Here is an 18,527-nt window from a genome sequence, read left to right on the forward strand (position 1 = left end):
GGGAGAATAGCAGCCTGCATTGCTGCGAAAGGTGGATATACACTGTACTAGTGCCGACATTGTGCATGCTCTGTTGGCTGTGTCTATGTGCCTGTGGTTCTGTCAGTGTGATCATGTGATGTATCTGACCCCAGGAATGTGTCAATAAAGTTTCCCCTTCCTGGGACAATGAATTCACGGTGTTCTTATTTCAATTTCCAGGAGTGTATATGCAATATGTTACATTTGATTATGTTAAGGGTCAATTGCCACTCTTTGCACCAAACATCGATCCTGTACAGGTCTTCCATCGTTTCATTACTGTCCTCCAGGATTGCGACTTCACTGTATGCAACAGCATCATTTGTGAATAGCCTACTAGAAATTCTGATGTTATCTACTAGGTCATTAATATGCATTGTGAGATGTGATCCTATAACACTCCCTTGAGCTATGCCCAAAGTTACTTCTACAGCTGAAGGCTTCTCTCCGTTGTAGATGACATGCGGTGTTCTATTTGCTAGGAACTCTTCAGTCTAATTTTACAGTTCATCTGATATTTGGTGCACTCGTGTTTTGTTCATTAGGCAGCAGTGCAAAACCGAGTCAAAAGCCTTCTGCAAATCAAGAAACATGGCATCTACCTTTGTGACAATATGTACTGTGTTCTGGGTCTTGTGGATGAACCTCACATTGATTCCTACAGAGGAGATATTCAGGCTCCAGAAGTGTCATAATACATGAGCATAAAACTTGTTCCAAAATCCTACAATAGACTGACATTAGAGATATACACTTATGGTTCTGTGTGTCTGTTTGATGACCCTTCTTGAAAACGCGAATGACCTATGCTTTTTTTCCAATTATTGGGAACGCTTTGCTCCTTCAGAGACCTATGGTACATTGCTGCCAGAAGAGGGGCAAGTTCTTTCTCATATTTTATGTAGAATTAAATTATTATTCCATCAGGTCCAATGGCATTTTCTCAGTTGAGAGATTTCAGTTACTTTTCTGTCCCTCATCACTTATTCCAATATCTGTCATTTTGTGACTTGTGTGACTAGTTAAAGGAGGAACTACAGTGCAATCTTCCAGTGTGAAACAGTTTTGGAAAAAAGACATTTAGTAGTTTTGACCTTTTTGTGTGTCATCCTTTGTTTCAACGCCATTTGGTCACAGAGGGCCCGGACAGATGGCATTGATCCGTTTACTAATTTAAAATAAAGACCAAAACTTACTAGGATTTTCAGTCAAGTCGGTAGATAGAATTTTACATTTAAATTCTTTGAATACTTCACACATGGCCCTGTTTATGCTAACATTGGCTTAATGTAGTTTTTACGTGTCTGTGAGGCTTTGAATACTTTTGCAGTGAAGCTCTCTTTGCTTTCACAGCAGCTTTCTAATGCGGTTGCGGTTTTTTCCGTGCGTCACAACATTGCTGGACACATGCCTGTCCAAAGTGTATTGTACAATGCTTTTGAACTTTGTCCATTAACGTTTTCAGTGCTAGAGGCGAAATTTTTATATTGACCTGTCAGGTAATCTGATATCTGTTTCTTGTTTCTCTTGCTCAACACAAAGATCTTCCTATCTTTATTTGTATTCCTAGTTACACTGATATTCAGTGATTCTGTAATGACCTTATCATCTCTGATTTTCTGTTCTATATTAAAAAAGTTGAAAAGTTCAGATCTATATAATGGATGTGTCTAAAATTTGATCTTTACAAGTTGGTTCCTTATTAACTGCCCAAGGTAGTTTCCAGGTGAGACACTTAGAATGCATCTGCTATTCAGTGAGTTGTTACCTTTTCTTCTAAATTATGTGCATTGTGCCAGCACTTCCTATACCGTATTAACTTTTGCTTAGGTGGCAAAAGTCGTAAATTAACTCTTAATATCGTGTCAGACCACCTTTTGCCTGGCATAGTGCAGCAACTCAGTGTGGCATGGGATCAACAAGTCATTGGAAGTCCCACCCACCCCCGGTCAGAAATATTGAGCCAACCTGCCGTCCGTAATTGCGGAAGTGTTGACTGCAGGATTGTATGCACGAACTGACCTCTCAATTATGTCCCACAAATGTTCGTTGAGATTCATGTCTGGTGATGTGAGAGGCCAAATCATTCACTCAAACTGTCCAGAATGATCTTCAAACTAATCGCAGGCAACTGTGCCCTGGTGACATGGCTCACTGTCATCGATAAAAATTCCATCGTTGTTTGAGAGTGTGAAGTTCATGAATGGTTGCAGATGGTCTCCAAGTAATTGAATGTGACCATTTTCAGTCAATGATCGGTTCTGTTGGACCAGAGGACCAATCCATTCCTTGCAAACACAGCCCACACCATTATGGAGCCACCACCAGCTTGCACAGTGCCTTGTTGATAACTCGGACCCATGGCTTCATGGAGTTTGTGCTACACTCGAACCCTACCATCAGCTCTTACTGACTGAAATTGGGACTCATCTGACCAGGCCACAGTTTTCCGAGCATCTAGGGTCCAACTAATTTGCTCACGATCCCAGGAGAGCGGAGCAAGTGGTATCATGCTGTTAGCAAAGGCATTTACGTCGCTCATCTGCTGCCATAACCATCTAATGTGCCAGATTTTGCAGTGCTGTCCTAGTGAATACGTTGTACGTTCCACATTGATTTCTGCGATTATTGTGTGTATTGTTGCTTGTTTGTTAGTACTGACAACTCTGTGAATGCTGCTGTCCTTGGTTGTTAAGTGAAGTCCGTCAGCCACTGCATTGTCCATGGTGAGAGGTAATGCCTGAAATTAGGTATTCTCGGCATACTCTTGGCATTGTGGATCTTGGAATCTCCAATGGTATTTTACACAACCACAGTTCAAAACTAGTGCCACCTAATACTGTCACATTAAAAGTGTGCACAGTATAGCAACTTTAGCTATGAGATAAACGTACATGTTTCTTGTGGTAAATTGTTAGTTTCGACAACCCCTTGCAGTTGACATGGCACCAGAGCATCGAGCTGACTGATATTGAATTTCATTCGTGTTTTTAGTTTGCCAATGTGTTTTATGCACATTATCTCTCCAATTGAACTTTGTCAGATGGTGTGCAATACCAGTAACTGAAAACTGGTTACATTTTCAATATTTATATGGTACAAAATAAAGCTATTTCAAACTGTCTTTGATAAAATAGTTCATCTGCATACAATTAACTGTGAAGTAGCATTTATTAGGTAATTTCATGTTTTTGTATTTTGGGGCAAAATTCGCATCTATATTTGCTTTTATTACAAAATGAAAACTTTTCAGGTCCCTAGTAATAAGACTAGTGACAACTGTTACACACAAACAATGACAAAATACTAATGTTAAGCAGCTAAGTGTAGCCTCCAGAATTCAGAATACATGGTAATAAAAACAGAATATTTTATTAACAAATCGAGACAGATAGGGAATTTTTTGTTTCATATTTCGTGAAAATAATAGCTACACAACCCACAGTGAACGTTGTTGTTACTGTGGAAGGCTTCCAGGGAACTGAGATGGGAAACGAATAACTTCCTCTTTACTTCCAACAATAGAACTGCTCATAATGTCTGAGAAGATAGTAGTTTCACCCCATTGTTTATCGCCTAAAAAACTTTTTAACCATTACACATAAATGTATTTCATTGAGAGGATTTCACCCACATGAAAATGAGACGAACCCATAAAGATATCTGTAGTATGTGTTGTTGTTGTTGTTGTTGTTGTTGTCTTCCGTCCCGAGATTAGTTTGATGCAGCTCTCCATGCTAATCTGTCCTGTGCAAGCTCCTTCATCTCCCAGTAACTACTGCAACCTACATCCTTCTGAATCTGCTTAGTGTATTCATGTCTTGGTCTCCCTCTACGATTTTTACCCTCCACGCTGCCCTCCAATGCTAAATTTGTGATCCCTTGGTGCCTCAGGACGTGTCCTACCAACCGATCCCTTCTTCTAGTCAAGTTGTGCCACAAACTTCTCCCCAATCCTATTCAGTACCTTCTCATTAGTTACGTGATCTACCCACCTAATCTTCAACATTATTCTGTAACACCACATTTCGAAAGCTTCTATTCTCTTCTTGTCCAAACTATTTATCGTCCATGTTTCACTTCCATACATGGCTACACTCCATACAAATACTTTCAGAAACAACTTCCTGACACTAAAATTTATACTCGATGTTAACAAATTTCTGCTCTTCAGAAACGTTTTCCTTGCCATTGCCAGTCTACATTTTATATCCTCTCTACTTCGACCATCATCACTTATTTAGCTCCCCAAATAGCAAAACTCCTTTACTACTTTAAGTATCTCATTTCCTAATCTAATTCCCTCGCATCACCCAACTTAATTCGACTACATTCCATTATCCTTGTTTTGCTTTTGTTGAAGTTCATCTTGCATCCTCCTTTCAAGACACTGTCCATTCCATTCAACTGCTCTTCCAAGTCCTTTGCTGTCTCTGACAGAATTACAATGTCATCGGCGAACCTCAAAGTTTTTATTTCTTCTCCATGGATTTTAATATCTACTCCAAGTTTTTCTTTTGTTTCCTTTACTGCTTGCTCAATATACAGATTGAATAACATCGGGGAGAGGCTACAACCCTGTCTCACTCCCTTCCCAACCACTGCTTCCTTTTCATGCCCCTTGACTCTTACAACTGCCATCTGGTTTCTGTACATATTGTAAATAGCATTTTGATCCCTATATTTTACCCCTGCTACCTTTAGAATTTGAAAGAGAGTATTCCAGTCAACATCGTCAAAAGCTTTCTCTAAGTCTACAAATGCTAGAAACATAGGTTTGCCTTTCCTTAATCTTATGTGTTAAGAAGAGTAAAAACTGCAGAGTTGTGAATGCTAATGAAGACTCTTTCAACATATTCTACACTGAAAGTTCTTTTAATTAAACTTTTATTATAAACTGTGAGTAGCTGATGGCAAGTTGTATCAGTGTGGGGAGCTCGAATGGTTAAGCCAGAAGAGCAATAACTGTCAAAGGCACAATTTTATATTTGAATTTTGGTTTGACACACATTCTTGTCACTAATGTTCAGTTTTTCCTCCAATCAAATGTTCAATGCATCAGACAAACTGGCGCAGAGTAAGAAATTTTTCTAAGGTTTAGGTAAGTTATCTACAGAAACATCTCTCTCACTTCAGGCAACTTTAGAGCTACTGGAATGTGGATCGCAAATTGCAGCATCTTACTAAACTTTTTTCTTTTTGGCTGATACATTCTCTTCTTTAACAAGGGTGCAGCTCTCACCAAGCGCTGTTTCTTTCATCACCAGCATTATATATTTCATCATTAATTTGTCATCAAAATGGGTGTATTGGTGTATTTTGACAGAAGGCATAGTTATTTTGTTAGTGACCAGCTGGTTGGCATGTGTGGGAGATGTAGTTTGCTTTTGTATGTTAGCAATGTTGTTTTATTCTAATATGTGTCAGGTATTTTCTTAAGTTGTTGGAGTATTGATTTGGTTGTCAAGTGGCTCGTTGATTTGGTTGTCAAGTGGCTCGATGAAAGTGGAGTAGGTAGTGCCATGTTTCTATACTCTTTTATCTTCTTCAAGTCATGTTTTTTAACTCGTGATAATTAGGCCAGTATGACACAAGAAAACAGTAAATGTAATCTCTCTGGTTACAGAGTGCAAGAACTTATATCGCTGCATCTGTTTCACTGTTCGGTAATTGCAAGTTAGAATAAAATGTTGTAAGTTCTCCCATCCACTGAAAAGAAAATGTTAGGGAGACTTTAAGACAAGCTGTGTTTTAGTTAATGATGATAATGCAACTCCCAGCATCCAAAATATTGTTGTATCAAAGTACATAAAATAGTTGAATATAATTACTGCTGTTCAGAACTATTAACTACTGTACTACGATGTAAACTGCAAGCATGCTGTGTAATGGCTTAAGCCTTTTTATTCCTCATGTTGGAGTATGCCATGTGTGCATCTAAATGAAAGTCAATTTTTTTTGCCATATGCATTTTGCTTGTTTTATTTGTGAAGAGTCTTCAGTGGCCTGTAATACATGTTTCTTTTTATACGTATAATAAATTTATTATGTAGTTATTGTGTTACATTTTGTCGTATTTGTCTCTTGTTTTTCAGTTTAGGAACAACTATTGTAGCACAAATATCATGATGATAAATTCTTGTTGGCATTGCTTACGATTTCTAGTGTTACTAGTCCGTATTGGTTCATATGTATGGTCCTGGAGATATTTTCATTCAGTCCTGATATTTTTCATTTGTTGTGTGTGTGTGTGTGTGTGTGTGTGTGTGTGTGTGAGAGAGAGAGAGAGAGAGAGAGAGAGAGAGAGAGAGAGAGAGGGGGGGGGGGGGTAAGATTCCTTAATTATACACTCTGCTTATGTTTACTTTGCTTATATTTCAGATATCTGTTTGTTATTGTTTTTGGGGCTTACATGATCTGGGAGTTATTACTTATACTGATTTGGTCATTAATTACTCTTTTTTTCATGGCAAGGGCACTTTGTATGTGAAATTTTAGTTGTGATTGTTCACTCTAATAATTTTCATGTCTTGTTCCCTGTTGGATGATTCGTGTCCATGTTTTATCAAGTGTTTGGTAACCTACCTTTGAAATTCCTGCCTGTCATCCCAACATATGGGTAGTTATCTGGTTTGTCTTTTTTTTTTTTTTTTTTTTTTTTTTTTTAAATTTGACTGTAGTGTGTTCATTGTTCGTAAGCAATGTATAAGCCCTCTTTCTTCAATATATTTGCTATCCTCTCTGCTGATTTATGTTAAAGTGTACCAATTATTTTTGTTAGTCACGTCATGAGTGTTATTGTTTTGTGTTTCTGTGTATGTGGGTATTTTTGGTGTTTGTGTTCTCTGCTCTTTTCATTTATCTTTTGTTAGAAAATTTTCACCAATTGTAAGTTGTTGCATTCATTAATATATTTATCCCAACAGTTTGATTCACCAATTGTTACTGCATGGCTTATGAGAGATGGGAAAGCAGAAACACTAGATCTTTTCAGTGGAAGTCAATGGTCGTCGCCATATCGAGATTCTGGTGGAGTAGTGTCACCTTCATTGTATCTTGGAATGCACAAAATGCAGGTAATACATATTTTTAGTTTATTTCAATGGATTGTGTGACTTGTTTTCGTACAACAGTGCAAATACTTATTTGTGAATTAATCTCTCCTCTTGTGGCAACAAGCATGAGTAGTTATTCACGTTTATAAACTTAGAGGAAAATTCAGCTATTTAACACAATGGTAATGTATTTTGTTTATATTGAACATTTACCTTTCTTACATTAATATTTATTGCTACTGATGTGGGGTGTCAACAGAAGCGAATCAATACACCAGATATCTGGTCTCATAAATTAGAATACCTGTAATGGATTAACACTTATGTTCTTACATTCCTTTAATATGATGTCTCGAGATTTTTAATGTGTTTCTGTTGAATCTCTAAATGTTGCATACAGAAAAAAAATGGGGCACATATTTGTAATGCATTTCTTGTTTATTTTTCCTGGTTTGTATTTAGCAATTTTGATGGATATAAAGTATTTAATTTGCAGCTTTATGTGCAGGAGAGTGTGACAGTCCAAAAGAAATACAGTGAGATTGGAAATTTCATAGCTGAGGACTCAGACTATCCCCGTATCCCATGGAATCCTATACCAGCCACTGGTATGTCTGCATTGAATTTTGTTACAGTGGAAATGAAAAATAAATTAGACTTATTAAAGATTTAAATGACTATGAAGCATCATATTAAATCAACTTTTCAGAATTTATCAAATGGTTCATAAATTTTATAAACTGAAGAATACAATAAAAAATTATATATCTTTATTACAATTGTAACTGATATGTTTTCTCTCTTTGTGGTCTGTGAGAAGCACTTGGCGTACATAAAGGTGTGTCCAAACCACACAAAGATTGTAATTGACTGGACCATGGCAAGGCAGGATGTATGTAAATCTGATTATGAGTGGCCTTAGCCACGTGAATGTGGAGGCTATTAAGTTTTCTGTACTGTTTATGCAAGGGACGTTGGATAGTTTTTGAGCATCTGAGTGCCATACATAATAAGTTTCTGAGTGAACTGGAGTTTCGAAAGTAGGTGCTGGTGGAAGTAAAGCTGTGAGGGTAGTTCATAAGTCATGACTGGATAGCTTAGACAGTAGAGCATTTACAAGTGAAAGGCAAAGGTTCTCAGTCCAGCAGACAGTTCTGATCTGCCGTAGGAAGTTTGAAATCAGTGCAGCATAGTAAAAATTCATTCTGGAAAAAATGTAATGAAAGTTGTAGTGCTTTGCTTTCCTGTGTTGTGCACTATAACATACCATTAATACAAGATACATAGTCATGAAGCTATTAGACATTCTTTGGAGTGTACAGCTTGCTTCAAGCAGTGGCTGAGTTACACGCGGTACTTTGAAGTCTCAAGAGAATTGAATGTTTATTGGACAGGAAAGTAAACTGGGGGAGGAAAAAATAGTTTCTTTTGATTAGTTTATTGTCTATCAGCATATGAGAATAGGAATCTCTCACAAAAATAGATGAAAAGTAAACAATCATTAAGAAAATTATGACTAGAATCAAACAGTGATTCAAACTTACACACACATTCATAAAATAGCAGGAATAGAATGCATTCATTTCATATAGGCCATCTTTGGACCACGTTATTTGAACTTTCTTGCTTTACATGTTTTGATGTTTGCCCAGTGCTCCTGCATTCGTTTTCAATGTTGCTCCTTCCTCTCCTGGGTCCAAGCATTTCCTGTTTATAGTTTTGGCTTTTCTTGGAAACCTTGCCACGTCATAAGTTTCTCCTTGAGTGAGACACACTCCAAGAACTTGCCAAGGGTGATCCCCACTTCTTTAAGATCTTTCTCCACCTGTGAGCCAGGCCCATTTTGTTTACTTCTCCTGCAAGTAGGTGATCAAACGATTGGTGAGTCATCCAGGGCTCATTCAGGTCATAAGTCCATAAAACATAATCCTTCTCTTCCAGATGGTATCAGTTATCTTCTCTATGTGGGAATACAGTTCATGATTATAGCGTCTTCTATATTCCCCATTGTCTTTGATGGGACCTAAGATCTTTCTCAAAATCTTCCTTTCCTTGGCCTCAAGTTTTTCGATTAGGCCTTCTTTGTTCATTACTAGGCATTCAGAAGTGTAAAACACCTCCGGACAGATAACACTGCAGTAATGCCTTAATTTTGCATTGAACGATACTGATATTTTGTTGTAAATGTTTGTGGTTAAATGGAATGCCATGCATGATATTAAGGCTTCTTTGTCTGATAAGGTGTCTGTTATCCATTCTCCGAGATATTTAAACTTTTCAACTCACTTAATTTTGCCTGACCCACTACAAGCTCCCTTGGTGGTGAATTTATATTCATTATAAACTCAGTTTTCTCAAATGAAATTAGGAGGACAGTCTTCTGTACTTGTATGTTAAGCTCATTAGTCTCTCAGCTGTTTCTGTGGAATCAGAAAAATTTTGAAGATCATCTGCTGAAGCAAGACAATCGATTTCAAGATTTTGTTTCTTGTAACCCAGCCTGACACCATTTTTAATTCCTTGGTTTTGCAGTTCTTTGCACCACTCACGAATCCCTTTTTAAAGGTCGCAGTTAAAGAGCAGAGGTCTCCTTGCCTCACTCCAGTCTTTATTTCAAAAGCTTCTGATGTTTCTCCTCTAAATTTCACTTTTGAGGTTGTGTTGGTTAGTGTTTGCTGGATTATCACTTTGGTCTTCTTGTCTAGGCCAAGTTCTTTTAGAATTCTGATCAGGGTTTTACGATCAATCGAGACATGTGCCTTTTTGAAATCCACCCACAGCAAAATTTTTATTCCTGAGCTTCAGGTACGAAAGGATCGATTTGAGGTTCATTATCTGTTCGAAGCATGATCGTCCCTTCCTGAAACCTCCTTGATACTCTCCCAGCTGTGGGTCTAGCTATTCTTCTGTCCTAGTTTGCAGAGGTTTCGACAGAATCTTATAGATTGTTGATATGAGAGAGATACCACAATAGTTGTTTACATCTGTTCTGTCGCCTTTCATATGAAGAGGATGTATTAGAGCAGAATTCCAGCCCTTCTGCAACAAAATATCGCTACCATGTAGCTTGCCCACCTGTGGACAGCATATCTACAGTGATGAAAATTCCTTGCCAAATATACTGTATGTCTCAAAAAGGCCTTCACAAACGGACAACTCAGTTCACAAACAGATTTCTTGTGCCATGTCCTCACATACCTAATCCCCCAACCTCTTCCAAGAACCAACTGCAAAGGAGTGTCCCTCTCATCACCCACTATCAACCTGGACTGGATCAACTAAACTGTGTCTTCGTTTCTCTTATCATCTTGCCCAGAAATGACAGACATCGTACCCACAATCCTGCCCACCCTTCCTAAACTGGTATTTTGCCATTTACCCAACCTACACAACACCCTGGTTCAACAACGTCCCACTCCCACTCGAAACACCTTGCCATAAGGGTTGTATCCCTGTGGAAGATTCACAGGCAAGACTTGGCCTTTTTACAATTCGCCATTTTACCCACCACGCACATCCTACTGTAGTCCTGTCACAGGCTTATCCTATCGCATTGGAGGCAGGGTGTAGTGTTACCTTTTTATTTTATTATCTTCTCATTAACTATTGAAACAACATCACTTTGAAATGTAATTTTAATTTTCACCAAAAGCACATTCAACGTCGCCGAAAAATACACGTCTTTCGTATCAAGACAAGAGAGAGAGAGCCCTCCTTTAGTTCTTAAAAACAAAAAACTACGCAAAAGTAAAAAAAAAAGAACAAAATTATTTATAAAATCGGTCGCTGGCGCAGCGCTCTTCTGCGTGCGCGATCATAAATTATAACTTTGCGGAAGTCAAAGTACCATTACAATGCCTCCTCTACTGACACGCTCCGCAAGCGAGCGTGGCAGTATAGAAAATTTACATAGATACATACATATATGAGAAAATAAGAAATTTACATATTACAAAAAATATTTCTGAGCACAATGCGCTTTGCATATCAGTCTTTGTACACAGTCTTTTTGGTGTGTATCTTCTTTAGGAGTCGTAACATTAATGTCTTTGAATTGCAGCGTATTATCGTTGCTTAGCACAGCGTTTGAATTCAGTCCACATGATTCATGTTTACAATGGAATTAATTCGAACAATAAATGTTTCTATTATATTGCTCCAATGTCTTTAAACGTAGTATCGGATTCTGAGTGTGTGTGTACTGCCTGGATCTCTTACGTGTGACTTGAAGAAAATCCAAAGTTTGTTCAATCTGTCAACACGAAATTGTGATCTCCAGCAGTCGAATTTTGGTGGCGTCTACCGGGGTATAAATGGTCAATGAGGGCACAGAAAACACCTCACTGCCTACGACAGGTGATGAGCTTGTCTTTTACACCAACCTGAAGACCTGCCGGCTTCCACAACACCATACACTTCAAAGCATATTGACACTACGTAAATATTTCTTGACCAGTGTTCCATCACGTTGGTTTCTTCTTTGCATTTTCAGTTCCATTTATATGAATCATGTGCTACATGCACAAGTCCTTTGCAGTTCATTAACATCTCCTTAAAATACATTTCTCGATACAATAAGTACATGAACATACAAATATTTACAATTAATCATTACATGAGATACATTGTTGTCATATAGTACATATACAGAATTAAATGAAAAATATAGTCTTTTTTTTACGTTACATTCAAGATCATTGTGCTGACATGTGAATTACTTTACATTTAGATTGAAATATACATTTTATTTGTTAGCTCTTATTTTTTTTTTTTTCCCCTTCGTTACACTTGCAACATTTGAAGATAATTGTGGCAACTCGCTAGAATATTCAACTTAAAATTCATCTTGCCTCCTGGAATAAAATTTACACATATTTCAAGCTTCTAGACAGCCCTCTGTAGGAGGATAGGTTCATGGGATGGTTGCTGACTACTTCACAAATACCAGTAAAGTGATCCCCTACAATGGACCACACAAAATAAAATATGATAAAGAAAATTACATGTTAACTTAATATAACGTAACAGTTCCTATACCTAATACCGCTTCCAAGTGTGGTGTCCCCATCATTGCCGTTTCTGAGAGTGGCACCCCTCCATCACCGCTTCTAAGAGTGGTGCCCCTCTAAATATCTTAGGATCCTACAAGTATGTACATCAGTGTGGTAAGTGTACACACACACACACACACACACACACACAGAGATATATATATATATATATATATATATATATATATATATATATATATATAATAGAGGGAAACGTTCCACGTGGGAAAAATATATTTAAAAAGAAAGATGATGAGACTTACCAAACAAAAGCGCTGGCAGGTCGATAGACACACAGACAAACACAAACATACACACAAAATCTAGCTTTCGCAACCAATGGTTGCCTCGTCAGGAAAGAGGGAAGGAGAGGGAAAGACAAAAGGATTTGGGTTTTAAGGGAGAGGGTAAGGAGTCATTCCAATCCCGGGAGCGGAAAGACTTACCTTAGGGGGAAAAAAGGAGGGAAAAAAGGACAGGTATACACTCGCGCACACACACACATATCCATCCTCATATACACAGACACAAGCAGACAACTCTTTGCCTTTACAAATGTCTGCTTGTGTCTGTGTATATGAGGATGGATATGTGTGTGTGTGCGAGTGTATACCTGTCCTTTTTTCCCTCCTTTTTTCCCCCTAAGGTAAGTCTTTCCGCTCCCGGGATTGGAATGACTCCTTACCCTCTCCCTTAAAACCCAAATCCTTTTGTCTTTCCCTCTCCTTCCCTCTTTCCTGACGAGGCAACCATTGGTTGCGAAAGCTAGATTTTGTGTGTATGTTTGTGTTTGTCTGTGTGTCTATCGACCTGCCAGCGCTTTTGTTTGGTAAGTCTCATCATCTTTCTTTTTATATATATATATATATATATATATATATATATATATATATATATATATATATAGTTATAATAGAAGGAAACATTCCACGAAGGAAAAATATACTTAAAAACAAAGATGATGTGACTTACCAAATGAAAGTGCTGGCAGGTCGACAGACACACAAACGAACACAAACATACACACAAAATTCAAGCTTTCGCAACAAACTGTTGCCTCATCAGGAAAGAGGGAAGGAGAGGGAAAGACGAAAGGATGTGGGTTTTAAGGGAGAGGGTAAGGAGTCATTCCAGTCCCGGGAGCGGAAAGACTTACCTTAGGGGGAAAAAAGGACGGGTATACACTCGCGCACACACACATATCCATCCACACATATACAGACACAAGCAGACATATTTAGAGACAAAGAGTTTGGGCAGAGATGTCAGTCGAGGCAGAAGTGCGGAGGCAAAGATGTTGTTGAATGACAGGTGAGGTATGAGTGGCGGCAACTTCAAATTAGCGGAGATTGAGGCCTGGTGGATAACGGGAAGAGAGGATATATTGAAGAGCAAGTTCCCATCTCCGGAGTTCGGATAGGTTGGTGTTAGTAGGAAGTGTCCAGATAACCCGGACGGTGTAACACTGCGCCAAGATGTGCTGGTCGTGCACCAAGGCATGTTTAGCCACAGGGTGATCCTCATTACCAACAAACACTGTCTGCCTGTGTCCATTCATGCGAATGGACAGTTTGTTGCTGGTCATTCCCACATAGAATGCATCACAGTGTAGGCAGGTCAGTTGGTAGATCACGTGGGTGCTTTCACATGTGGCTCTGCCTTTGATTGTGTACACCTTCCGGGTTACAGGACTGGAGTAGGTGGTGGTGGGAGGGTGCATGGGACAGGTTTTACACCGGGGGCGGTTACAAGGGTAGGAGCCAGAGGGTAGGGAAGGTGGTTTGGGGATTTCATAGGGATGAACTAAGAGGTTACGAAGGTTAGGTGGACGGCGGAAAGACACTCTTGGTGGAGTGGGGAGGATTTCATGAAGGATGGATCTCATTTCAGGGCAGGATTTGAGGAAGTCGTATCCCTGCTGGAGAGCCACATTCAGAATCTGATCCAGTCCCGGAAAGTATCCTGTCACAAGTGGGGCACTTTTGTGATTCTTCTGTGGGAGGTTCTGGGTTTGAGAGGATGAGGAAGTGGCTCTGGTTATTTGCTTCTGTACCAGGTCGGGAGGGTAGTTGCGGGATGCGAAAGCTGTTGTCAGGTTGTTGGTGTAATGCTTCAGGGATTCCGGACTGGAGCAGATTCGTTTGCCACGAAGACCTAGGCTGTAGGGAAGGGACCGTTTGATGTGGAATGGGTGGCAGCTGTCGTAATGGAGGTACTGTTGCTTGTTGGTGGGTTTGATGTGGACGGATGTGTGAAGCTGGCCATTGGACAGGTGAAGGTCAACATCAAGGAAAGTGGCATGGGATTTGGAGTAGGACCAGGTGAATCTGATGGAACCAAAGGAGTTGAGGTTGGAGAGGAAATTCTGGAGTTCTTCTTCACTGTGAGTCCAGATCATGAAGATGTCATCAATAAATCTGTACCAAACTTTGGGTTGGCAGGCCTGGGTAACCAAGAAGGCTTCCTCTAAGCGACCCATGAATAGGTTGGCGTACGAGGGGGCCATCCTGGTACCCATGGCTGTTCCCTTTAATTGTTGGTATGTCTGGTTTTCAAAAGTGAAGAAGTTGTGGGTCAGGATGAAGCTGGCTAAGGTAATGAGGAAAGAGGTTTTAGGTAGGGTGGTAGGTGATCGGCGTGAAAGGAAGTGCTCCATCGCAGCGAGGCCCTGGACGTGCGGGATATTTGTGTATAAGGAAGTGGCATCAATGGTTACAAGGATGGTTTCTGGGGGTAACGGATTGGGTAAGGATTGGTACACAGAACGTATCTCTGCCTACGTAGATCAACACCTTCAACCCATTACATGCAGTCTCCCATCCTTCATCAAAGACACCAACCACTTTCTCGAACGCCTGGAATCCTTACCCAATCCGTTACCCCCAGAAACCATCCTTGTAACCATTGATGCCACTTCCTTATACACAAATATCCCGCACGTCCAGGGCCTCGCTGCGATGGAGCACTTCCTTTCACGCCGATCACCTACCACCCTACCTAAAACCTCTTTCCTCATTACCTTAGCCAGCTTCATCCTGACCCACAACTTCTTCACTTTTGAAAACCAGACATACCAACAATTAAAGGGAACAGCCATGGGTACCAGGATGGCCCCCTCGTACGCCAACCTATTCATGGGTCGCTTAGAGGAAGCCTTCTTGGTTACCCAGGCCTGCCAACCCAAAGTTTGGTACAGATTTATTGATGACATCTTCATGATCTGGACTCACAGTGAAGAAGAACTCCAGAATTTCCTCTCCAACCTCAACTCCTTTGGTTCCATCAGATTCACCTGGTCCTACTCCAAATCCCATGCCACTTTCCTTGATGTTGACCTTCACCTGTCCAATGGCCAGCTTCACACATCCGTCCACATCAAACCCACCAACAAGCAACAGTACCTCCATTACGACAGCTGCCACCCATTCCACATCAAACGGTCCCTTCCCTACAGCCTAGGTCTTCGTGGCAAACGAATCTGCTCCAGTCCGGAATCCCTGAAGCATTACACCAACAACCTGACAACAGCTTTCGCATCCCGCAACTACCCTCCCGACCTGGTACAGAAGCAAATAACCAGAGCCACTTCCTCATCCTCTCAAACCCAGAACCTCCCACAGAAGAATCACAAAAGTGCCCCACTTGTGACAGGATACTTTCCGGGACTGGATCAGATTCTGAATGTGGCTCTCCAGCAGGGATACGACTTCCTCAAATCCTGCCCTGAAATGAGATCCATCCTTCATGAAATCCTCCCCACTCCACCAAGAGTGTCTTTCCGCCGTCCACCTAACCTTCGTAACCTCTTAGTTCATCCCTATGAAATCCCCAAACCACCTTCCCTACCCTCTGGCTCCTACCCTTGTAACCGCCCCCGGTGTAAAACCTGTCCCATGCACCCTCCCACCACCAACTACTCCAGTCCTGTAACCCGGAAGGTGTACACAATCAAAGGCAGAGCCACATGTGAAAGCACCCACGTGATCTACCAACTGACCTGCCTACACTGTGATGCATTCTATGTGGGAATGACCAGCAACAAACTGTCCATTCGCATGAATGGACACAGGCAGACAGTGTTTGTTGGTAATGAGGATCACCCTGTGGCTAAACATGCCTTGGTGCACGACCAGCACATCTTGGCGCAGTGTTACACCGTCCGGGTTATCTGGACACTTCCTACTAACACCAACCTATCCGAACTCCGGAGATGGGAACTTGCTCTTCAATATATCCTCTCTTCCCGTTATCCACCAGGCCTCAATCTCCGCTAATTTGAAGTTGCCGCCACTCATACCTCACCTGTCATTCAACAACATCTTTGCCTCCGCACTTCTGCCTCGACTGACATCTCTGCCCAAACTCTTTGTCTCTAAATATGTCTGCTTGTGTCTGTATATGTGTGGATGGATATGTGTGTGTGCGCGAGTGTATACCCGTCCTTTTTTCCCCCTAAGGTAAGTCTTTCCGCTCCCGGGACTGGAATGACTCCTTACCCTCTCCCTTAAAACCCACATCCTTTCGTCTTTCCCTCTCCTTCCCTCTTTCCTGATGAGGCAACAGTTTGTTGCGAAAGCTTGAATTTTGTGTGTATGTTTGTGTTCGTTTGTGTGTCTGTCGACCTGCCAGCACTTTCATTTGGTAAGTCACATCATCTTTGTTTTTAAGTATATATATATATATATATATATATATATATATATATATATATAGTTCAAGTCAATCATGTTCCTATAAAGTTTGTGTAGTTCATCTCCTTCCTTTCATGAGTGTCAAGCAATATAACTAAATGTTTTACTTAATAAATAAATAAATCTTCTTAGATAATTGCTGCTGCGTTCCATGCTGTATATCCATTCTGTAGTTACCTTGTGGTACCTGTAAAATTCTATTCATAAATAAATATTTGTGTATGTCTCTCCATACTATCAGATAATCACGAATTATATAATGTCCAATATTTCATCAACATGTATAAATTTTTCTAAGGAAGGGATGAGAGTATGAGCCGCAACAGAGGACTGACGTTTTGTTTTCTCCTTATTCTCTTTTCTATTTAATGGTGCATCAGTTCAGTTCAGTAGATGAGCTTTAATTATGTCATTAGATGACTCCTAAATATGTTCTCTTAAATAATTCTTCCAATCTGAAGTGTCAAGCCTACATAACTCCAAAAATTTTATTACAAGTTCCCATTAGATTAGTGTTAAAGTGTTATAGATTTAAATCTTCTGGTATATTTCCAACAGTGGCTGCTGTAAATAATTCTTTCCACATAAATCTATACTTTCACCTTTAGTTATAAGAATATATAAGACACCACATAAGTTATTATCTCAGGCATACCAATCTTTCAATAAATAATATTCTTTCCATTACTTTCATTCTGTATTCCATGAGTACATGTGATATAGCGTTCAAATCTAGTTTCTCTCCTCTCAACATATTCTCAATTACTCATAACATTCTCACCTATCCATTATTCATTCTTCACAAAATAACATATACTTATTCCTCAGCATTATATATATATATATTTTCCTCTTACTCATCACCACTTACTTTTTTACTTCAACAACAACAATAATAATAATACCCTTTTTTCATCTTATATTCCATTTACCTCTCTCCATATTACTATTTATCCTCTTATTAAACTAAAATTACATTCACTCATCTCATTCAGTCTCTCACATCACTCATATCAACATTACTATTATCACATGCCTCCTAAAGAAAATAATTCTGTTCAGTTCTCTGCCTCCTCTAATGTGTATATGCCTCAATAGCAACTCCTCTTGTAACCAAATATCTTATTAGCTATTGGATGGTTCACATTGCTTTCTAGACTTACCTGCATTAACTAGATTGTAAGTATCTGTATAACTTAAATGTAGGCTCATCATAACTGTATATCATATTAATTATCTTCTCCTCAGTAACTAACATTTTACTGTATGTATTTTTTCAAATGTCTGTGTGGATGTAGACCTCTAGGTTTATGTGTTAATGGATATTCTAATGAATAACAGCCAGGGTGTGGAATATTTGCAATTCGGTATGGTCCAGAGTATAAGATCTGCCATTTCCTGTTTAAATGTTTCAGTTTTGTGGGTTTAGGATGTGTTCTTAGTAAAAGTAACTCATCAACTTGAAATGTTTGTGCTTTCCTGACACCTCTGTCATATTTCTGCTTTCTTTCCTTAGCTTTGTCACATAATGTTGTGTAAGCTTGTCTTACCTTTTCTTCTAAACTAACATGATTTGTTGTTGCTGTAAATTTAGGTAGAGGGTCTGTCCATTCATTTATTTCTGTTTTATTCTTAATTAATTCAGTTGGTGTGTATCCAGTAGAAATGTGAGTTAAATTGTTCACTATTTGTTCAAATGGTGCTAGGTA

At 39.5% G+C, this 18,527-nt stretch overlaps 1 protein-coding gene across 1 annotated transcript in view; it reads left to right on the forward strand.

Moving 5' to 3' along the window:
* LOC126188288 (eukaryotic translation initiation factor 2-alpha kinase-like) overlaps nt 1-18,527 on the forward strand; it is a 231,877-nt gene that overhangs the window by 51,957 nt on the left and 161,393 nt on the right. Inside the window, exons 6-7 of the mRNA XM_049929872.1 lie at nt 6,948-7,097; nt 7,573-7,684. Of these exons, the coding sequence (XP_049785829.1) occupies nt 6,948-7,097; nt 7,573-7,684 (262 nt within the window). The remainder of the gene's footprint in view (nt 1-6,947; nt 7,098-7,572; nt 7,685-18,527) is intronic.

The sequence above is a fragment of the Schistocerca cancellata genome, chromosome 5 (assembly GCF_023864275.1).
Source record: "Schistocerca cancellata isolate TAMUIC-IGC-003103 chromosome 5, iqSchCanc2.1, whole genome shotgun sequence".
NCBI classification, from domain to species: Eukaryota; Metazoa; Arthropoda; class Insecta; order Orthoptera; family Acrididae; genus Schistocerca; species Schistocerca cancellata.